Here is a 25494-nt window from a genome sequence, read left to right on the forward strand (position 1 = left end):
TATTCAAATAAATTTCTACCTCATTTATTTCATAATTATGATCATATAAGTGCATCTTTTTCTCCAATTGACAAATGAGTATCGCTAAAATTACCACAATGATGCAATGATTGAATAGTTAAACATTGCTCATGAGAGTAGCAGATAAATAGACTACTCGGAAGACCTCTGTATTTGACATTCTTCCTACATTAGAATATTTGCAGTGTCTAGCAAAAGTTGTAAAGACTGAGTACAGTCTAGAAATTGATTGATGGTCGCAGATATTTGAATTTCTTACATAGTAACCCATATTTATAGGTATAAACTCATGAGACATTTTCTCAATCACTTAATGTTGATAAATCATGACATTATCAACAGATCAAAGCAAACCTTACACAGCTACACAAAAACCCATTGCATGCAGATATAATTTTATGAGGATGAGAATTATGCTACTCTATGACAATCAACAGAAATTTTATTGCTCAAATTTAATTAAAATAAACATTTTTGGAAAATTTCTCTGGTGACAAAGGCCTAGATCATAATTGTTTAATCAAACTGCATAACAAAAAGGGGGCGTTCGATGTATAATTGACGATTTGATTAACTAAATTAACGATAAACTTTTATGGTATCTACTATTCTTTTATAGAGCTTTCAACTCTCTTTTATGGGTGGCAAAAACGAAGAGGTTAAAGTCCATTATAAAAGCTATATTCTAAATATAATATATACATGATATAGTTCAAAATTGTTTTATGATCTGATTTATAATGAACCCACGCTTCATTTAATAATGCGCAACAATTTGTTTAGTAAAAAGAATAAAGAATCCAATGATGTGTGATTTATTGACTTGAAGTTGGATCTATTATTTCCAGATAAACATGATATAAATTATCCTATACATCAACATCAACATGATCAATAAATAAGTAAAATATTTTTAACTTTTTTTAATCAGTTTCAGACATTTATTGGCCAATGAAATCAATAGTTGGTTACAATCTTTGATTGTGTGATTGGTTGCTGCTTGCTTACTGTCCAGTATCATTTATAACAAAACTAAACTATCTTGAAAAAGAGATGTGAAAGTCTCCAGAGGGACATCAGTCAGGGGTACTACTTGTACAAGTAATTTTTATTTACTTGAAGAAGTAAATATTAATATACTTATGTAAGTAAATTTGTAGGATACTTATACAACAGTCAGAGCTCAGACATAAACAAGTCGTTTTTTGTATTCGACTTACATAAGTCAAAAATGGCATTTATCGTAAAAATGTGTTTTCATTTTCAGACTTATTTAAGTCAGAAAATGACAGACTTGTTTAAGTCTATTTATTTTTATGAAAAGACTTAATTTTATTTGCTGGCCAAAGTGCACCACCTATGACATCATAAACCTGTCTGAAAGTTCACAAGGACATGAGTTATCTATATTTAATTATCTAATTGAACATTTCTACCTAACATAAGATTATTTTCCTCATTTAGTGTGGCTATAGATGGTTGCATTGTAAAGTAAATAAACATTATTTCCGTTTTTTTAGGCTCTCATGCATATTTTTCTTTAGAAGACAAAGCATTGTCTTTCAATATTGTCATAATTTCATATAGATGCATGACCTTTATATAAATATGCATGGGTCTTGAAGGTGACCAATTTTGTTTACTTATCGACTTGTAGGAGTCAATATTTGCAACTTTTTAATTTAGGTCAAATATTTCTTTCTTAACACTAATCGACTTATTGAAGTCATAAATTGTCTTAAATTAAAGGGAGACAAATCTTCGAATCTACAAATTTAGACCTCTATGAGTCAAAAGCAGATTTAGACTTATTTATGTCAGAGCTCTGACTGTACAAGTGAATATTATTTACTTGTATAGGTAAAAAAAAAATTGGGCTTAGTTATGTCCCTTAGACATTCAGATTTTTTTACTTATACAAGTAAAAAAGTCATCCTATCTTCTTTTCTTGAATTCTTAGGACTTCTTTGCTCTTGAGAATTTTTAATTGTCTGTCCTTTGCAGATGTCTTTACTAATCATTTAAGTGTAATTTCATGGACAATGAAAATCTCATTTGTCTGTTATCTTCAGAACACTGCTCATTTACAAGCCCCCAAGGGGCAATTTTTGAAGGCCTTGCGCAAATACTTAAGATCTTTGCGCAATCAGTTTCTTTGTTGAAATGAGATGAAACATTGAACTCTAATAAAAAATTATGAGCTAAACTGAGAAAAATTGTTAAAGGCATGTTTTTCCATCTCAAAACTTGAGAATTTTTGTGGGATTGTAAAAAAAAAATTACTTATAGAAGTAATTTTTTTAGAAAATTAAGGGGAGATTATTCAAACATTATAATTAACTTATATAAGTATATTTTATTTACTTCTTCAGTAAATAAAGATAACTTGTACAAGTAGTACCCCTGACTGGACATTGAAACTCATAAGTTGAAAATAAACAGATAACGTCAAGGTTAAAAAAAGAAAAAGACCAACAGACAAACAATAGTACACATAACACAACATAGAAAACTAAACATTAAACAACACGAACCCCACCAAAAACTTCGGATGATCTCAGGTGATCAGAATGGTAAGCAGATCCTACTCCACATGTGTCACCTGTCGTGTTGCTCATGTTAGTACAAATCCAGTAATAAGTCTGGTTTGGTAGGTCACAATGGGAAAATCATCATCATAATGGATTTGCCAAAGTCTGTAAGTCTGTAAGTGACTGTATATTTTCTTTTTACAAGATTCTTAAAAAGAAACCATTGATTAAACATTTCTAAACATGTTTAAGTTTTTACTTCACCTGTACCAACAAAGCTCACGAAATTGATATCACACAAAAAATTGATGAATCCACACACAGTAAACATGTTAAACAATTTGTTTCTCTACGTCATCACCATCATATACATGTTAGATACCCTCTAACATCTAAGCTATGCTTGAAAATGTGAAATAATAAAAAACAATGACTGTTTATTTTTTTTACAGTAAAACTTTACCAGCATGAAATCCTTGGTTAAATTAGATTTGTTGGACGGGAATGGCTGCTTTCTGCAAACAGACTATCAGGATGATGGGAAATCAGGTTTCAAGCTTACCTTGATTGATGGCATAGATGTTTGGAAAGGTCAAGGTGAGATATTGACTCTGTTGAACTTGGTACGATAATATTTATGCCTTCACAAAATTTAATCATAAAATTTTTGTCAAATCTACAAAGACTACAATCAGAGCTTCCAGAAATTTGGTATCAATCTTCAACATGTTCAGATGGAGATGGTTTACTCTGTGTTTTCACATCCATTTCTCATCAACACCATATTTGCTGAATTCTTACATACTTTTACACATATTAAATTGCCAAATATAAAATTTCTGTACATTTTTTCTGCAAACCAGAGCTTAAAGAAATAATGTAGCAAGCTTCATGTCAGCATACTTTACCCTTAGATGCATTTTCACATCCATTGCTCATCAAATTCCTGTTACTGTGTTTAAGGAATACAGTATATTATTACTGTAAATTCAGAAATTATTGCATGCATTTATTATGATTTTTGTACTATGGACAAAAATATGAGATTAATATTGAGATTTCAGGGAAATCTTCATACAGCTATATATATATATAATGTCTAAAAATAGCAACAATCAACATTCATTCTATTTAGGTGTGGATCAACTCCTGAAAATAAACTGATACAGTTTAATACTAAATTAAAATTATTTAAATGTTTAAGAATATAACTTAAACACGCTAATTGATACATTAAAAAAGTTCTATTAGATTTTTAATAGATATAAGCAATATTTCGCTAGACAAACTAGCTTCATCAGGCGTGTACATCTATCCAGGTGAAATCGGATGCATGACAAAAATATTTTTGTAGCTTAAGCTATATATATACAGATAGGAGAATTGGAGTTTCTATTATTGCGATACTCACCCAGTTGCATTATCATGATTATTTGCATTAATAAAAATAATGCAATAATTTCTGAATTTACAGTATTTTTTTTTTTTTTTAAACTTTCAGTTTCTGAAGATGATCTAGATAATCTCAGATTAACTATCAAGATGGATCTAAATACATTTACTAGACAGACGTTACAGGCATTGACAAAATCAGGAGGAAAAGACATTGTTTTTAATTACCAAGTCAAACGTAAAAAAGATAACAGTATAGAGTTGATCTGGAAGAAACATGTTGCAGCAGAAGATATTACAGTAAGATAATAAGACATTTTAGCATGTAATACTCAATATACATGTGCCTCTTATTTACACTTTTACTTTGAATGTTAACCATGTATTCAGGAAAAATGAATTAGGTGGTTTAGGGGGGGGGGGGGGGGTATTAAACAGCATCTCATATTCTACCGATCAAAATGCATTCAGTAGTGGTGAAAAACTTAACCGAAAACATCCATGTTTTACATGTATCTGCTCACCACCTTCTACCTTGTCAGTTGCAAATCCAAAGGGTCCCAAAATTTTAGTCTGTTGATTAATTTGACAATTGTAGAGAAATACTGAAAAAATCAACAAATTAATGACATTGGGTTGAAATCAAGTACAATTTATTGTCAAAAAAATAAAGGTTTTAATTTAATATACTTTGATTCAGCAGAAAATATTATTTTATATGTAAATGATTCTTAGCTGCAAATCACACAACTATTTACATGATTTAGAAGAATTTTTGTCCTATTAAGTATTGAAAATAATTATGACATCTTTGAAGAAATTTATCTATGAAAACAAATACATTACAATAAAAGAAATATAATTAAAGAATAGCCATCCAGTATCCTTTCCTTTAATTTTTATATTTTTATTTAATTAAATTGTGCAAAATTAGAGTTAGAATGAAAAGTACATATGACCTTTTAATTTTAATTTTATTACATTTCAACTCCCCATGTTCATGATGTTCACATGTATGTATAGTTTCAGTTAGGCAGAGCTACACTCAAGTCCTCAACATCTGCCACTGATGCCATTAGTTCTGTCCTCAATTATTGTATTGAATGTGCAAAATCACAGCAGGTAGAAATAGCAACATTACAAACAGATAATGACAGATTGTCTCAAGAAAGAGTTAATGCTTTAAAGGTAGGAAATTTGATTTTTTTCTTTTGCAAAGCTTTCTTCTGGTATTTTCCTTGTATTTTATAAGATTATTTTCTCATATACATCTCAATATCTTGCATGCCTTGTATTTTATCATTTGTTTCCCTTATTTTTTGTATAAGCATGCTTTTCCATGCACTTCAGTACCAACAAATTTAGAAATTTTCTGTTATATTTGTTTACATTTTAAAGTTGTCACTCTGTTTTAAAAGTTCTATTATACACTTTCCCCTCCCCCTTTTCCACTTTTCATTTATTGCTTACTCTTCTTTCCAATATTTGTTTGAGCAAAAAATTCTGCAATTCATATATGGTGCATCAAATCTCTTTGGCTTCTGGAACTTTTGTAGAAAATGTGCAGTAAACCATGTCCATCATTTCCTTTTTATAAAATATTAATGTAAAAAAGTCTGACTCAGTACTTTGTAAACGTTTTGATGCCTTGGTATTTTTAGGAAAGAAATTGCTACTTCAAGGACATTTTACTCCAGTACATGAGTTGATCTTATCAAAGAAAATGCATTTAAAAATATATTTAAGATTTTTTAAATCTTTTATTTTAGAGATTGGAAAAGTGTGTTGTGGCAAAGGAAGAATTAGAAAGGGATCTTTATTCTAAAGTAAGGAAGACAAACTATACATTGTATATCAGTATAATGAGGGCCTAGATTGGGTTTACAGAATAGAGGATTATGGCCCAAAGTTAAAGAAAAATGGACCAACAAAAATAAAGAAAAGGGAAAAAATAGGCTAAAAGAATGAAAAAAAACCAGAATAATAGGAATCTAAATACATGAAATAAAAGTATAGAGAATAACCATGATAACCAGGGGGAAAATAAAGAAGAGAAAATGCAAAAAATTTAAAGAATACAAAAATGAAGACCCCAATCTAGACCCTTGTATATTATGAAATAGTTTTAGGATAAACACTATTAGTGAAACACCAATAACTTTCATATATACTCAATTTTATGATAATCAGCCAAAAATAATCAACAAATATGCATTATCCAAAAAAATTCTTGGGATTCAACAATAACGAACGAACATGTTTACAGTGTGTATATATTTACTAATGTTTACTTATTAAACTTTTTTTATTTTAGTTTGCAGCAATTTTAAACAGTAAAAAAGAGAAGATCAGAGAATTGAAAGAATCTGGAGGTTTGTTTGAAATCAATTTTACCAAAAATTTTGAAAAACAGAATTTACCCAAGCTGATTTGTTTTCATATTGATACAAATGTATATTTAGATTTTTACCCTATGCCAGTAATGCCACTAACTACCTTAATAAGGGTCTGGATGGGGTTTACGGAATAGAGAAAAATGGGCCTAAAAAGTAAAGAATAGAGAAAAATAGAACAAGAAATAAGGTATAAAGAATAATGGGTGTTAAAATATAAGGAGTAGAGAATAATGGGAAACAAATTTAAAGAATAGAAAGAAATAACCTAAAATTGAAAAAAAAATACTGAAACGAAGAACCTCCAATCTAGACCCTCCTTAATGGTCTCAAAGAGCATGCTTACCTGGAGTGCAGAAAGTCATGGAGACATGCGACAATCGGTCTGTATTAACATATATATTACAGAAACAATTTGATTATTTGATAATAAGGTTTTAGAATTAATTGTGTGGAATCCTTTGCAATCCTTTCAAAATTATTTAATAGCATTGATAAATTAACACTTAGTTCAAGAAGTAACATTTACTGTAGAAATTGCAATTGTTGATCAGCAAAAAAGAGTGCTACAATAATCATTGCAATTTCAAAAAATGCTGCATGCAAAAAATTGGATCAGATTGAAAATAAAGGAGATAACCTCCAATTTTTGGTAGGGTTCATGTTGCTCAGTCCAGTGGCAGATCCAGAAATTTTCATAAGGGATGGGCCCACTGACTGCCTAAGAGGGGGCCCGCTCCAGTCATGCCTCAGTAATTCCCTATATAATCAACCAAATTTTTCCCACAAAAGTGGGGGGGGGGGCACCCTGGGGCCCCCTAAATCTGCCTCTGCAGTTTATCTATGTTGTGTTTTGTAGACTTGGTTTTTTCTTTTGGTCTTTGTTTGCCTCGGCATTGTCAGTTCATTTTTGACTTGTGACTTTGAGTATCTCTTTGGTATAATCTGCCATTTCTTTTCTAATTTATGCAATACTTATCCTGTTATATTTTGCATACTGAAAAAAAAATTCTTTACAAAATTGAATTTACTTTATTTTGTAAAGTTTTAGTTGATGTACACATTATGAATCTTTTAAGTTACTGTTAATGGTTAATTGTTCTTTACAGGTGTTGCAGTAAATAATGGGGAACCTGGACCTTCAAGAACAACAACGCAAAGTAGTAAACGTCCAGCAAAAAAGATGAATTATAGGTAATTAACTACAGAAAAAAGACAAGTGGCAATAAACTTTAACTTAGAAAATTGGAAACCTTTGAACTCCTCTCAGTCTTTTTACAGAAATGTGAAAAGATAAGAAACTAAGACAGCTGTTGATAAGTTAGACAAATAGAATAAACTTTTCATGAGCCAAATATCAGAAAATAAAAAAAAAAACATTATGACGAACTGTCCTTCATATTTGATAAATCTTTGTTGTCATAGAATATTTTAGCCTCATCATAATATTTTGCTACCTGAGTGTTTATATAAGCCAGTTGAAGTAAAAGGCACTGTTTATCTGTCCATACTTTCTTTCTTTGTATATTAACTCAATTTTAATTAGATATAAGAAGATGTGGTATGAGTGCCAATGAGACAACTCTCCATCCAAGTCACAATTTGTAAAAATAAACTATTATAGGTCAAAGTACGGCCTTCAACTTTAAGTTCACTTATTTTTAACATGTTTAAAGAATTTAAACTTGAATAATAAAAACATGGTAAACATTGTTTAAAGAAAGCCCATTGATTTTTATTTTGGCAAATTGTCTTAGTTTTAGAATTATGGGACTTCTATTATACATATGGAGGTATTTAACACAATATTAATGTCAAATAAGCTTACTGCATGGCAATCATAATCACATCTCCTTAAATTTATTTTCATTTAATACTTGTATCGCTAATTTTCATAAATTTTGTTTTGAAGTTTTAGACTTAAATTGTATGGAAGTTTTTATTTTCATAAAAAAAATAATCAACTAATGAGAGAGAATGGCATTCTTTCAAGATTTAGACTACTTTGCTGTTTATAATTGTTTTTCAGCACAATGCATCAAATATATAATTTTTTGTATTGCTACTTAGTTTTCCTTAACCTTGGTTTTATTATAACTTTCATTATTGAATTAAAAGCTGAACTCGACTCATCCGCATTGACCTGTTAAAATGAATACCTGTAGGTTGCACTTCTGTAAATATAGACAATGCAATTTCCCATAGGAACTCCCTTTACGGCTGAAACTGTGCCACTTTTACTATGAAGTTTTGTAAAAAATTATATCCTTGAATGGAAAGTTGATATGCACTCTTATTTTATTCAAAGGTCAAAACATAGGGCTGTGTGGCATATTTTCAACATTTATATGCCCCGAACTTATAAGAGTATAAACTTATATTAAAATTCTGTACTACCCCTCCCCTTCACTTTGGGTCTTCCTCAGAATTCAATTTTTAACACTACCATGTGTATTTATACTGGTAACATTCCCAAGTTATTTCTCTAAGAGATGAAACATAGAGATCATATCTGAGAACCAGTACGTAAACAAAACAAAATATCTATGAATATTATATATCTCCCCAAAAGAGGCATGGTTTGTGAAACAGCTGTATTTACAAAGTGCAACCTTCAAGCATCACTAAAAGATTGGGTTTCCAATTGTAAACATGGTAAACACTTTAATAGTTTTTTTCAGATTATTTTTAATTTTTTTATATTTTTCAAGAAATTTCAACCTGCCCTTTCATATCCTATGTAACTGTGAATTTGACTTTACATTTTTTGACCTCCTTGTCTTTTCACAGATAAATTTATGTAATAAGCATTTTTCTAATTTTTATCTTGGTATTTTCAGAATTCTTTCTTTCATTATTTTGTGAACTATTGCACTTAGTGATTCCATATCATTAACATAATAAAAAGCTTTTATAATCATAAGTATTTTCATGTTTTATAAATAGTTGGGAAAAAAATTCTTTATAAATTTACTTTCAATGATATTTTTAGAAATTTTAACACAAAATAAAGCTTGTTGAAAGTTGCTTCCTTGTTTTCTGATTTGATATTGATTTAATAATAATAATTAGTTTGTGATGTTAAATATTGTAAAATCAGGAATTTTTGCAATGTTTTTATTATTGCGAAAATTGCACAGAATAGGTACATCTGTATCACAAAAATGAAAACTCATATTTTTAATTTTTGTCTCACCAGGGATGGAAGTCACGGAAAGCGAGACATAGGGATTAATTGCTTTTCTGGCAACAGCGGTGGTGTCAACAATTGTTAAGTTTTCTGCTTAAGCTAGTTTGATAGGAACTACTTGTGATAGATCATTGATACATGATATAAAGTTGCATTACTATCACTCATAAGTACATCTCAGTTTGGCGACCATTTCATGGCCCTGCCCACAAGATCATGGTACAGCGACTTTGAATTAATAAGCAATGTTGCTGTCTTTCAGATTGCCTTTTTCTGAATTTTTTTCATTTATTTCAGTGATGATGAAAACACTACTGATGATGAGGGGGTAAGTTACAGTGCTATATATTATATGGAGATTAAATTTAACCAAACAAAAATGTTATTTATGAAAATTTGAATAAATTATATGTATCCTAAACTTTTGAAACTGATAGGAGAAAAAATAATATTTGCATTCAGATTCAAATTTAAAAAGCCTTGATTATAAATCTTTGGAACACAGATCAGAAATAAATAGTTTTTGTTTTTGTAAGAATCAAAGGAGTAGTTCCTGTAAGGGCTGATTTTGGCCTCAAATTTCAGGTTCATCTGATGAAAGATTTTGGTCACTTTTTAAACACTTAAGTGTCTACTTCAGTCCATTTAATTAGTTTATGTGACAGATTTGAACTGATTTTATCATTAAAGACGCTCAGATTCAAGCTTAAATATGAAAAATCTATCAAATATGCCATAATATGTCACTTTTCAGATGGTTTTTGTCAAAAATGAAAGTGGCCGCATCCGTGTTCACTCTCAACCTTCATATATGTTATGTATTATCAAATACAACTTGCATTTAAATATTAAGAATGAACACAAATGTGGCCACTTTAAAACGGAAACCTTCTAAAATTTAACTCAAATGCTAAAATTGTGAAGATTTCAGTAATTTAGCATGACTTTATGATGCTAGTACCCGATATATATGCATTGTATTGTCAAAAACTGCCCATATTTATGTAGCAGAAGTATTCTACTTTCCAATAAATAGCTAAAAGTTTACATTTTAACAATTTTGTAAAACTGCTATATTTTGGGGCCAAAAAGGGGTCTTACTGGGCCTACTCCTTTGTTTAGATTCAGAAATGTTATGCTATGTTTTTATTATTAAGGTCTGAATTTGTAGAAGGGTCAATTTCATTGTGTTATACTGTAGCCCTGAAACACCTTTTGCAACATGGGGGAGTTAAAAATTCTTGCTGTGCGATGTTGTGTGAGAATGTGATTAATATTTGAAAAAAAAAAATATATAGATATAAATCAGTGCACTCTTTGAAGAACAATAAATTACCTTTGGGAGCTCATCACTCTTTGGTCCACAAATTGTCTAAAGAATATAAGAACCATAAGAGCTACTGTTCAACAGCTACACAAGATGAATGAACACCAAATCACTCAATTTCCATGAGGTCATTGAAACATAAAAAAAAAATGTACCATGAAGTATTTTTTAAATATTTTAACTTTTAATGTTATTCCAGACAATTGAAGATTTAAATGTCATCTATCTTCTTTTGAAAATCACTATGATAAATTCCAACTGGTTAACATTAGATTCTCTTTTCCATGAATTATTTTAGTTGTTTTTTTGAAGACGTATATTGGTATCACGTTGTCGTCGCCGTGGTCGTCGGCGTCCAATGACAGTTGGTTTCCGGACAATAACTTTAGTATAATTAAATAGAAATCTATGAACTTTAAACACAAGGTTTATAACCACAAAAGGAAGGTTGGGATTGATTTTGGGGGTTATGGTCTTAACAGTTTAGGAATTAGGGGCCAAAAAGGGGCCCAAATAAGCATTTTTTCTAGTTTCCAGACAATAACTTGTGGAACTGTGTATGGATCTCTCTGAAATTATACCACAAGTTTCCATACCACAAAGGGATGGTTAGGATTTGCTTTGGGGGTTATGGCTCAAACCGTTTAGGAGTTAGGGGCAAAAAAGGGGGAAAAACAAGGGTGTCCTGGTTAATGGACAATAACTTTAATACAAAACATAATTTAAAGCAGTGTAAGGGAGGTAATTCAAACTCATCTTTTGAATTACCTCCCTAACATTACTTTTAAATGGTTAATAGACAATTACTTAAGACAATTTAAAAGCAGTGTAAGGGAGGTAATCCAAACACAATGTTTTGATTACCTCCCTTACTCTGCTTTTAAATTATGTTTAAAGAAATGCATATTTATAAAGGAAGACCAGTAAAAACATTTGCAAATGTTGCATCTTTTATTTTTTTACAAAAAATCCATATGAAAGATTTGACACCATATTTTATATTCTATTATAAAATAGATTAAGTTACCACTATGGTAAATTTAAATGAGTAATTATGGTTGCAAACTCCATTGGAAATTTGAATTGAGATTATGACCATATCTTGAGGTAAGAATTTTTTTTTTGGAAAAAGGGAAAGGGGGGGTGGTGGTAAAAAAGAAATTGTGAGAGGGGAGACAATTTTTTCTCATTTCAGATTTCAGAAATTAAAAAGAAAATTTCTTCAAATATATGTGTCAAATATTTAATTACAATCCAAATTCAGACCTGTATCAAGCTTGAATATTGTGTCCATTTTTGCCCCAACTGTTCAGGGTTAGACCTCTGCGGTCGTATCCAGCTGCACTCACCGAAGCAATTTATTTTTATTCTTTTAAGGTCACACAACACAGTAAGAAAGCAAAGCAATCAAATCGATCAATGGACGATGATTCCTTAGTCCTCGAAGATGAGCATGAAGACAAACCAAGAGCTGTTGCAAGGTTTGTTTACAGTTTTTTCATAGTTGTGACAAACTATTGAGCCCATGATTCAATGTTTAAATGAGTAAGTTCTAGCTTTGTGTTTCTTACATAGAATAGTAATTATACCCCGCACAATTTTTGCGTCGGGAATAATGTTTTTGACCCATCTGTCTGTCTGTCTTTCCGTCCTTCCGTTCGTCCATCCGTCAGTCTATCAGTCCTGTTCTTGTCGCAACTCCTCTGAAACCACACAACAGAATTTCATGAAACTTTATAGATAATAAGGACATACTGGCTGTGTTCGGATATACGCCTAAGGCAGCCTATGGTTAACAATAGATACCTTTGGGTACCCATGGTTTGATATTTTGATATATAAAATATCAAACCATGGGTACCCGAAGGTACCTATGGGTAACCATAGGCGTATATCCAAACACAGCCTATATGTAGATGTGCATATGGACAGGAAATTATGACTCAATTTTTTTTCTAGGAGTTATGCCCCTTTGCATGATTTTGTCTGCCAAGTGACAATGTGGGGGCGTGGGGTATGTGAGTGCGCTCACAAAGGTTCTTTAATTGTTGTTAGGGTTAGGAGGCATTTGAAATGATAGATGCATGCTGATTGTAATTTCCAATAGAAATACTTTTAGAATTGTATAGAATTAAAAAAAAGTTTAATATTGCATTAATTAGAAATCCTTCATAACTAACCTCCCCCCCCCCCCCCCCCCACACACACACACAATTGATGAGCTTTAATTTAAAAAATACTATAATTATGAGTACTTGCAGTTCTTCACATCTGAACATATAAATGAGAATGAAATAATAAAAATTCTTGAGTATTTGCCTGATTTAAAGTTTAAAAAAATATTATTTGCTAATTTATCATAATTTTCCAAATTTAAATCCAAATAAACAGGAATTTAACAGTTTTGTGTAAATAACACAAAAACACATTTACATGAACTATGCATATTTATATTCAGAATGTTAGAAATATAGAGTTATCTCCCCTATAAAATATTATATTTACTTTCTTGTTTCCCAAAAAAAATTATATCATGTTATAATGATTGATGTGGCTGTTCCAGTATTTTCTGGACATATATAATGCATGAGAACATCACACAAGTTTGTCACATACACACATAAATGAAACAATATATAAACAACACATAGCTGAGAGGGTGATAGAGCAGATTGTTATCCCAAGAAAACATTGTCAACAGAGACGTCTTTTCGAGGGGTAACAATCTGCTACATCACCCTCTCAGCTATGTGTTATTCAATTTATTATACTGAATGTTCTGTTATTACTGTCTATTTAATTTAAAATTTAAAGTAATAAACTATGACGTATGTACATAACAATCGTCCATACTTGATAAAGCGCACAATTGATCAAGCATTTCCGTGAAGGGTAATATTTGCCATGGGATAGAGTATATTGTCTCCCTCGTATTAACCAATCAAAATCTTGCATTTTGACATGAAGTATAATAATATAGAATCTTCCTTGCTGATGGGAACCAAGTCACTGAAGGGGGATTACACTCAGATTATTACCTACTGAATTTACATAGATTTAAGTGAATCACACACAATTACCACGTTGAGTTATTTTTTAAGAAAACAACTTTTGTATACTATTTGTATTTAATTTTATACTTTATAGGCCAAGACGAACCAGGGAGACAAACAAGAAAACACCTAATTCTAAACCAGTTCTACCTAAAGTTTCCTCAAAGGATTCAAATACAAGGTACTTCCATTTGAATAGATTGCAATTTATCAATATTCTTCCCTGCAACCCTTGGATCTTATCAGTACAAACTTAGACTCATTCATCCATCATAATTTAATAGTGGTATAAGAAGTATCACATTCTACTTCATTTATTAAAAAACAAAATCTAGCTCAGTGTGTTGGTCTAGTACAAAGCAGAAATTATATTCATTTCGCATTTACATGTTCTCGTCCTGAATATGCATTTAACATGCCAACTTGCCACTGGAAGTTAAACAGTCATCCATCAGCATCATCCAAAATGAACTTCATTGCAGTTCAAAATCTTGCTTCCATATAGCCTTTTTTAATGCTACTGAATAAAGAAAACAACAATTAATTGTACAACATAGAATCCTTGGGTCAAGGCCTAGTGTAAAACACAAGTGCAGATGAAAGGACGTGGTTTGACCACCAGTGTGACAGCAATCCAACAATATAATAAAAGCAGTCGGAAGAGATGTTTAATTTTTTGGACAAGGGTCAAGGGTCATTTATGGTCGTATGTACATTTGATATGAGCAAAAGTTTTGGAAGAAGACAGTATGTTGTAAGTCCCTTCCTATCCTCCCACAACCATCTTAATGGAATAGTCCTAAAGCAAATTTGTCATGTGACACTGTACAGAAATTTCAGTTTGTCTCCTGAACCACAGAATTATATCTATTACATTTATGTTTGCTGCTTTAATAGTTGTCATATACATGCTATTCCATCATCATACATTGAAGCTGTTACATTGTTTTCTCCTGTGTATACTTTATGTTGAGAAATGTGAATAAAATGTATTTGTTAAAATGGGACAGCAACCCAACAATAATATAACCAAATGACATCTAGATGGTAACATACAGTCTTCAACAAGTGTCTTTACAATAAGTCAAGCTCTAAATCAGGGGTGGGTCCAAGTGAGGGCGTAATGTTTTGATTCTACGCCCCCTCTTTCAAATATCCTAGAAACGCCCCTGTAAATCCTCCATAGTTGATAAAATTTGTAAATAAATTAATCAGAAACTACCAAAGATCTATCAAAAAAAAGATTTTAATGTAAACAGAATACAGTACTTCAATATGTTTGTGCTATAGCTTCCAGGAGGTAAAAATAGATATGTAAATTGACATTTTGATAAACTGATTATTTCTCTTCTAACAAATTAGCTATCTTTAATAGTATCAAACTTCTCAATGTAAATGTATTATTTATTTGTAGTTTATCAGAAAGACCATCAACAAGTAGATCATCAGAGAGACCATCAAGTACAAGGAAATCCAGGGCATCCTCAGGCAATTCATATGACAATGATGCTGACGCCATGCTTGATGAAATATAATTGGTTAAAATAAAAATGCAATTGTGATTTTTTTGTATTTCAGGGACAAATTGATTACTGTATCAAATGAAAACCATCAAATTTATCTTTTGTGGATTCATTTATTTTCGTGGGTACCAATTTTCGATGATTGAGGAAAACTTGCATTTTTCTGGATATTTAATTTCCTGGTTTTGCCCAAGTCTGCTAACAATTCTATAGGAAATTTGTAATTCGTTAAACATTTAATTTTGTGTTCCACCTGTAACCACTGTAATCCTGGAAAATTGGTATCCAATAAATAATAATGAATCCACAGTGTTAGGTATTGCTGAAATTAATGTATTAGCTTTACATTATCCCACCATTGATTTTTTATTTCAAATTTTCTGAATATATATCCTTTGTATTTTGACATAGTGATCCAAAAATGGAAATTGAATTCTACTGAAATGTATTCAATAATACAGGGACTAAGGGTGATAAACCAAACTCTACCTGTATGACGCAAAAATCTTTTTCTATCTTGTGTATGTTAAATTATGTGTTTGAAAACTTATTTATCTTACCTCCTATACATTTCTAGGAATATGATTGGTTAAAAGTAACCGTGTGGAGACTCTGTATATTCCATATTAGGTTAGTAGGGTTCCATATTAGGTTAGTAGGCGGGGTTTATTTCAATACATGGTTAGTAGTGGTGTTACGTCCCTTTATAAAAACAACAAGGTTTTGAGGTAAAATATTAAAGGTTTCAGCAGATGAAGACATTGATAATGAACGATTGAACTAAATTCATAAAACACATGAACAGCTAACAAGTTGTTATTATTGGGATTTGTTTTTGTATAGACCATTGAAAGAATAGGTTCTCAATACTAACGGTATTGAAGACTTGATCACTTTGATAGGCCACTAGTCTAAATACCACAATGTTAAGGTAGTCGGTAAGATAAATTCTGACATAGTGTGCTAGTGACCTAATGTGATATATATGGGGTCAGTAAATTCCATATGGTGATTCGAGCTTCACTCTCACCCTATATGGAATTTACTGACCCCATAAATATCGTATTAGGTAACTAGCGCACTATGTAACTAATAATATTTTTTATTTAAGACTCATACTATTTATGATAATCATGGATTTGCTACCATATGTAACATTTTTTTTACATTCATCACATGTATAGTTGATATACATATATCCTTGTATTTATAGTAGCTTTACTGTTTAGTATATATGTAGCATATGTGTGAACTCCTTTGAGAAATAAATTTTGTTTATATTTAATGAATTAACCACTTGAACAAATCAATTTGTTAGCAGATTATTGTTAATATTCTGTGGAAATAGTTTTATATAAGAGTTTTTTTAGTTAGATATTAGACAGATTTTATAGGTTTTTTAAGAGATTTATAACAAATGAATTAAGATATTTTCAATTTTTGGTCAAAACAAAGAATTCAAAAAGCTACTTTACAATGATATTTCCAGTACAATTGCTTTGATTGTTGTTTGCTCAACATCCAGTAGCAATATAGATATTTTCTATGACAAGTATGAAGACTTTTTACATTCAGTGGCAATACAGATATTTTCTATGACGACTTTTTTCCCTTTTTGATTGATGGACATCCAGGATGACATGCAGTTGTAAGTTTCCTGTAGTTAGTATATTTTAACCATTAACAAGAAAACAAATATGTTGAATAAAACAAAAAAGCTTTATTGAATAAAAGACTAGATATATTGTTTAAATAATATCAAGATATAACATAATTATACATGTATTTTAATTCTAATTCCAGAAAAAGCTATGTAAAGGCAGCTTAAAATAAAACCTTTTCAAAATTTTAATGTTTTGTCACTTTATTTTGTTGTTCAAAGTAAAATATTACATTTTTATACGACCACAAAAATTTTTTTGGGTTCGTATAATGCTATGATGTCGTTGTCGTGTGTGTCGTCGTCCGAAGACACATTTGGTTTCCGGACAATAACTTAAGTTTAAGTGAAAGATCTGTATGAAATTTTACAATAAGGTTCAATACCACAAAAGGAAGGTTGAAATTGACTTTGGGGTTATGGTACCAACATTTTAGAAATTAGGGGCCAAAAAGGGGCCAAAAACAAGCATTTTTGTAGTTTCCAGACAATAACTTGTGTGTAAGTCTATGGATCTCTCCGACTTTGTACCACAAGGTGCCAATTCACAAAGGGAAGGCTAGGATTGAGTTTGGGGGTAATTGCCCCAAACATGCAGGAATTAGGGGCACAAAAGGGGCCAAAAACAAGCATTTTTCTAGTTTCTAGACAATAACTTGTGTTTAAGTGCATGGATCTCTCTAAAATTATACTACAAGGTTCCATACTACAAATAGAAGGCTTGGGATGAGTTTGGGGGTAATTGCTTCATTGGGGGGGGGGGGGGGGAGGGGGGTTCTAATTTTTTGAAGGGATTTCCTTTTTTTTTTTCAAAATTTTTCAAATTTCAAATTTTTGAAGAGTTTCAAGAAGAAATCTTCAATTGCACAGTATTGCACAATAGATTTTTAAGACCTTTCGACAGTATTGCGCAATAGATTTTTAAGATCTTTGACCACAATTTTTTTGTGTCAGAAACCTATATTATTTCAAAAATTTGATCACAATCCAAATTCAGACAGTATCAAGCTTGAATATTGTGTCCAAATTTGCCCCAGCTGTTCAGGGTTCAATCTCTGTGGTCGTATCAGGCTGCGCTCAGCGAAGCATTTTATTATAGTTTATATATAAGAATAAAAAGATAGGGTATGATTGCTAAAATTTAACCAATCATACATTTGTCCTAACTGACTAGTAACAATTTATATATAAATGATTCATAATGTACATGTATATATCATCTTCACAAGCCAATGGTTACGATCCAGTCCCCTCCTCTCCACCCTTGGCTGATTAAGCTAACATTTGTGATTACAATGCTGGGCCATCTACTGGTAGATAAAAGTCACATCCATATCGACTACATCATTCTTGACCAATGGCAGCGCTTGAACTCTCTTCAGTGTGAAGTTGTAAAATTTGTTGTGTGTAGTGTTTACAAATTTTGTGAAGCAGGAACCGACCATATACATTGACATTCCACCATTTGCTCGAGAAACATACCCAGGAACTTTAAGTTGATTAAAAACTTTAAAATAGTCACTACATATCGTCCTATGTTTTTGGGGTAAAGACTTTGTTGCACAATCTACACGTGGCAGTTGTTCATTTACATTTTCTACATTTACACATTATCATCTTACAGGCCCTTTTTAGGTGGATGCCACCAATTGAAATCATTACCTTGTGGATCCGAAATTCTATCTTAATCCGCCAAGGGTGGAGAGGAGGGGACTGGATCGTAATCATTGGCTAGCAAAGATGTATGTATATAAACTATATATATGTATAAATATTCTTGAGTAACATGGTAAAAATCCTATGAGCAGTTTATAGTCATTATAGGACTGGAATAAGACAAAGAAACATTTACAGCACAAACATCATAAACATCGTTTGATAAAAATACATTTTTATCAATACAATCTAAGATTATAGTGTATTTGACTGGCTATGTGTTATGGGATAGTCTCAAGATTAACTGTATTGGCTCCCACTACTGAAGGATCATTGGTCAAAACAGCTGATTGAGAATCTATACTAGCACCATAACAGAAACAGCTACCCCATCATTCCTGATTGAGAAATTTACTAATGATCAGAGATTCTTATATATATATATATACATAGAGCATCATTTTCAACATAACTTGTATAATTTTGAAAGTGACTAGTTTAGGGTATGCCCTTGACTGTTGTTATGATTGAACTGTGGGTTTGATTACACAAGTCAAACTAATGTAGGAGGTTCATTGTCTTCCCCAATGCAAAAGTTCAGTACATATAGTTTTCTGAATTAGAGAGGTTTTGGTTTCTTTTTGTTACATTCTTGTTTTTATTTAAACACAAGTGAACCAACACCTGGTAAATCTTCTGTCGGTAGATTCCATTAAGTGGATACCTCGGGTATGCAGGGTCGTTACGATAAAAACATAAAATGTAGAAGGTCCTGTAACAACACTTTAAGGAATGCTCCAGTAATTTATTGAGATCGACATGTTTCGGTAGCTAGGCCACCGTCATCAGGATAGATAACAATACATAAAATCATGCTGAGGTACAAACTCTGGTTGAGAAAATTAAAATGTCACAATGTTGCTATGGTGAGTAACGTTATACAAACATGAGTAACGTTTAACAAACATTTTAACAACAAAAACATTGTATTTTTATTTTACTTTATTTTAATTTAATAGTTTACTTCTATATATACTTACTTTCACTTTCTCTTTCAATTGCTATTTATAACGTTACTCACCATAGCAACATTGTGACGTTTTAATTTTCTCAACCCGATTATGTACCTCAGCATGATTTTTGTCGAGCCTGCGACTTTTGTCGCAAAAGCAAGACATAGCGATCCTACATTCGGTCGGCGTCGGCAGCGTCCACAAATATTCACTCTGTGGTTAAAGTTTTTGAAATTTTAATAACTTTCTTAAATTATCCTGCATTTCAACCAAACTTGGACAGAAGCTTGTTTATGATCATAAGATAGTATCCAGAAGTGAATTTTGTAAAAAAAAAATCCTGTTTATCCGTATTTTACTCATAAATGGACTTATTTTTATCTGCCAGTTAACATTACAATTACTCTGTGGTTAAAGTTTTTCAAATTTTAATAACTTTCTTAAACTATCCTAGATTTGTACCAAACTTGGACAGAAGCTTGTTTATAATAATAAGATAGTATCCAGAAGAAAATTTTGTAAAAAAAAAATCCTGTTTATTCGTATTTTACTCATATATGGACTTAGTTTTTCTGCCAGTTAACATAACATTCACTCTGTGGTTAAAGTTTTTCAAGTTTTAATAACTTTCTTAAACTATCCTGGATTTGTACCACACTTGGACAGAAGCTTGTTTATGATCAAAAGCTAGTATCTAGAAGGAAAATTTGTAAAAATTTATTTCCTGTTTTTCCGTATATTACTTATAAATGGACTTAGTTTTATTCCAGTTAACATTATGTACAGTCTGCAGTTAAAGTTTTTAAAACATTTATTAGATTCATAAACCTTCTTGGATTTTTACCAAACTTGAACAGAACTTCTTACAATCAAAAGATAGTATCTAGAGGAAAATTTTAAAAAAAATTTTCCTCATTTTTGTTGAGCCTGTGACTAACAGCAAAAGTAGGCGAGACACTGGGTTCCATGGAACCCTTACGAAATTTATGTATTGTTTTCTATCCTGATGACGGTTGCCTAGCCACCGAAACATGTCGATCTCAATAAATTACTGGAGCATTCCTTAAAGTGTTGTTGTTACTTGTCCTTCTACATTCTTGTTTTTAGATGACGATGTCGTCAAAAAATGGTAAAAATGTCAGCAATACAAACAGATCTGTAGCACTATCAGATAAAAAGCAAAATACTAAAAGAGAAAAAAATATTGATGATACATGTACACCATCAAAATATTAAGCATTCTAGGAAAGCATGATCTAATAGACAATTTTCATATAACCAACTTTTGACTCCAGAGTTAATCTTATCTTTGGTAGGACATTCTGATACCTTGGTCAAGTAGGAGCAATGTAAATAAGTAAAATTAAGCCTTCAATTAATGCAATTTGGGGGGTGAATTAAATGATTTTTATACACATCAAGATAATCGGAAAACAGTAAACTTTCCCCTAAAATTGCACTGATTATATGTTTGATTTTACTTCTCTTGGTTGCTCTTACTTGACCGAGTATCAGGATGGCCTACCACAGATTAGGTAACCTGTTGAAGAGTTAAAAGTCAGTTATATGAAAATAGTCGAATAAATACAGATCCTGTGTCAACACTTCGCTTATAAGCTAGGATCTGACAACACACCAATCACCCTTCTGTTCTGTTTATTATTACATTGATCAGCTAATGAGATTTCTGCCTCCAAAATTGTGAAGGTATATGTGTCATTAAACAAACCCAGAGAATACTGAAGTTCTTTAAAATGGAGGGTACAACCAAGCATTGTCAGATCCTTGTAAGCAAAGCGTGGACAACGGAACTGAATGTAAATCCCATTTGGATAAATATCTAAAAGTTGTGGTTAACTATATCTGTACCAGTGGAATAACCCACAAATCTTTAAAACTCTAAAAATGGTGAATTATGTTTATGGTAGAAAATATATGATGTCAAAAAGTGGTTAATGACATATAATACAAAAATAATAAAATTAAGATCATATCATTTAAGTTTATAACAACTATAAAAATATCATATATAAAAATGGAAGTTATATATTTTGTAAAAAAAACATTCATGACCAAGTTGGTGTACAAATATAAAACATATATGTAAAAGTTACCAATAAAAAATAATCAACTTTCCACTCATTTAATATATTTCCAACAAATTACTAGTAATTTTCATACAAATAAGCAAATATGGCACAATCATAAATTTATAAAAAAAATCCACTATCTTTCTGTAAAACATAAAAGAAGTTAAAATAAACAAGAGTGCACACGCTGAAATGTCTCGCCTTCTTTACTAATCATTGATATTATGTTGATAGTCCTAAATATAAAGCTTTATTACAACTGTCACATAAATTTAACATTAACCAAGTAAACTAAACATTGACCAATGAACCATGAAAATGAGGTCAAGGTCAGATGAACCATGCTAGGCAGGCATGTACAGCTAACAATTCTTCCATACAACAAATATAGTTGACCTATTGCTTATAGTTTAAGAAAAACAGACCAAAACACAAAAACTTAACACTAAGCAATGAACCTTGAAAATGAGGTCAAGGTCAAATAAAACCTGCGTGACTGACAAATAGATCATAAAATATTTCCATACACCAAATATAGTTGAACTATTGCATATAGTATTAGAAAAAAAGACCAAAACTCAAAAACTTAACTTTGACCACTGAACCATGAAAATGAGGTCAAGGTCAGATGACACCTGCCCACTAGACATGTACACCTTACAATCATTCCATACACCAAATATAGTAGACCTATGGCATACAGTATAAGAAAAACAGACCAAAACACAAAAACTTAACTATAACCACTGAACCATGAAAATGAGGTCAAGGTCAGATGACACCTGCCAGTTGGACATGTACACCTTAGTCCTTCCATACACGGAATATACTAGACCTATTGCTTATAGTATCTGCGATATGGACTTGACCACCAAAACTTAACCTTGTTCATTGATCCATGAAATGAGGTCAAGGTCAAGTGAAAACTGTCTGACGGGCATGAGGACCTTGCAAGGTACGAACATACCAAATATAGTTGAACTATTGCATATAGTATTAGAAAAAAAGACCAAAACTCAAAAACTTAACTTTGACCACTGAACCATGAAAATGAGGTCAAGGTCAGATGACACCTGCCCGCTAGACATGTACACCTTACAATCATTCCATACACCAAATATAGTAGACCTATGGCATACAGTATAAGAAAAACAGACCAAAACTCAAAAACTTAACTATAACCACTGAACCATGAAAATGAGGTCAAGGTCAGATGACACCTGCCAGTTGGACATGTACACCTTAGTCCTTCCATACACGGAATATACTAGACCTATTGCTTATAGTATCTGAGATATGGACTTGACCACCAAAACTTAACCATGTTCATTGATTCATGAAATGAGGTCGAGGTCAAGTGAAAACTGTCTGACGGGCATGAGGACCTTGCAAGGTACGCACATACCAAATATAGTTGAACTATTGCATATAGTAATAGAAAAAAAGACCAAAACTCAAAAACTTAACTATAACCACTGAACCATGAAAATGAGGTCAAGGTCAGATGACACCTGCCAGTTGGACATGTACACCTTACAGTCCTTCCATACACTGAATATACTAGACCTATTACTTATAGTATCTGAGATATGGACTTGACCACCAAAACTTAACCTTGTTCATTGATCCATGAAATGAGGTCGAGGTCAAGTGAAAACTGTCTGACGGGCATGAGGACCTTGCAAGGTAAGCACATACCAAATATAGTTATCCTATTACTTATAATAAGAGAGAATTTAACATTACAAAAAATCTTAACTTTTTTTTCAAGTGGTCACTGAAACATGAAAATGAGGTCAAGGACATTGGACATGTGACTGACGGAAACTTCTTAACATGAGGCATCCATATACAAAGTATGAAGCATCCAGACCTTCCACCTTCTAAAATATAAAGCTTTTAAGCAGTTAGCTAACGCCGCCGCCGCCAGATCACTATCCCTATGTCGAGCTTTCTGCGACAAAAGTCGCAGGCTCGACAAAAATTATATTTATTATAGGTCTAAATTTTTCACTTATTAAATGACGATTCAATAAAGAATAACTGCATTGTATACCTTATACAATGCTATTTAAGCATTCAAATTGTATTTGGGGATATAGAAATACTGGGCGATTTTTATGAAACTTATATCATAGGTTTATATTAGCAATGTTTTGGATGAGTTCAAAAAACAGTGCCAATCAATTATTTTTAAAAGAGTTATGCCCCTTAGAAAAATTAATTATATGGAAAGGAAAATTGCATCATTAGTGCTCTCATGTGTACAATTCTTAACGGATTTTTATGAAACTTGTATCATAGGTTTATATCAGCAATGTCTTGGATGAGTTTGAAAATCAGTGCTGATCAATTAATTATAAAAGAGTTATGCCCCTTGGAAATAATGATTATATGGAAAATTGCAATATTAGCACTCTCATGTGTACAATTCTTGCCAGAATTTTATGAAACTTATATCATAGATTTATATCAGTAATGTCTTTGACCAGTTGGAAAATCAGTGCAGATCAATTATTTTTAAAAGAGTTATGCCCCTTGGAAAAATTAATTATAACGGAAATGGCATTGCATTTGCTCTGAAGCCTTCATTTCTCTAAGATATTTATAAATTGTTTTAAAGAACAACAAAAAAGTGTTTTATTTAGTCATTGCCCTTGTACCTTGGATAGATAAAATATGTGCAACACAGGGGACATTGGAACTCTGTTCTTATATTACCCTATAATTTTAGGTTTAAACAGTCACTGGCTATATATAAAGACTTGTTTGTGACTTTGATAAAGTGTTTCTTTACTGTTTAATCTGTGACATTGTGCAGAATGCAGGTTCATGGCAATTTTAGTGGTCTGGTTCATATTTGTTGTTTTTATTACAAAATATTTCATTTGGAACAATTCTAAGTGTTGCATTGTATATATATAACCACCAACCATCATATTGTCTCAAAACAATTTTTATTTCTACTTGGTTCGAAATAGGATAGAAATGATTCATAATCTACCTGTTTCTGTACAGATAAATACTACTAAAGGGTGTTTAACAACCTTGACTACCCATGAGGGTCTTGCACAGTCTGTTACAGATAAATTATTTCGTAAAGACATTAAATACTTATATGAGTGAGGAGCTATATGAGCAAAAGGAAAATAAACAGAAAAAACAAATTCACCTACGGTCAACTTTTAATTAGAGAGCTGCAACCTTAGTAAATAAAAATAATTTCTTAATTCATAAGAATAGGACTTCTAAAACCTGAAAGTACTTTGAGGGAATTTGAATATAACAAAATATTTAATTTACATAAAAATAAAAATAATATCATTTTATAATGATTTTTCTATATACATTAAAACAACAATTTATTAAAATTGAACTTTTTCCATAGTTATAGATTTACATGCCAACAATAAATGAATGCATTCATTAATTAATACAAAAAAAAAATCATAATCCTGAGGTATTACATATATACCTTTATTTCTCAACAAATAAGAGTACATTGGTATAGAGATATAAGAATGACACATTGTTGATTTTTAAATTGGAGATCAATTTGAGCTTTTAATAATAAGAAAATGTTTAAAATAGCTTAAATATGGAAAATTATAACTGATCTGTGAATTTCATGATAGTGTGGAATAA

The 25494-nt window shown here is 31.3% G+C and overlaps 1 protein-coding gene across 2 annotated transcripts; it reads left to right on the plus strand.

Moving 5' to 3' along the window:
- Nucleotides 1-180: 180 nt before the first annotated feature.
- LOC127705652 (DNA repair protein XRCC4-like) lies at nucleotides 181-17282 on the plus strand. Of its 2 annotated transcripts, none has more exons than XM_052209979.1 (11): nucleotides 181-283; nucleotides 3005-3149; nucleotides 4054-4244; nucleotides 4968-5132; nucleotides 5714-5770; nucleotides 6259-6316; nucleotides 7447-7531; nucleotides 9825-9855; nucleotides 12232-12335; nucleotides 14002-14088; nucleotides 15322-17282. In XM_052209979.1, the coding sequence occupies exons 2-11, from the start codon at nucleotides 3020-3022 to the stop codon at nucleotides 15440-15442; spliced, it is 1029 nt and encodes a 342-aa protein (XP_052065939.1). In that variant the 5' UTR covers nucleotides 181-283; nucleotides 3005-3019; the 3' UTR covers nucleotides 15443-17282. The 2 variants fall into 2 exon arrangements, with proteins under 2 accessions (XP_052065939.1, XP_052065938.1); XM_052209978.1 differs by having other exon boundaries at nucleotides 192-300.
- The last annotated feature ends 8212 nt before the right edge of the window (nucleotides 17283-25494 follow it).

The sequence above is a fragment of the Mytilus californianus genome, unplaced genomic scaffold (genome assembly GCF_021869535.1).
Source record: "Mytilus californianus isolate M0D057914Y unplaced genomic scaffold, xbMytCali1.0.p SCAF_6, whole genome shotgun sequence".
NCBI lineage: Eukaryota > Metazoa > Mollusca > Bivalvia > Mytilida > Mytilidae > Mytilus > Mytilus californianus.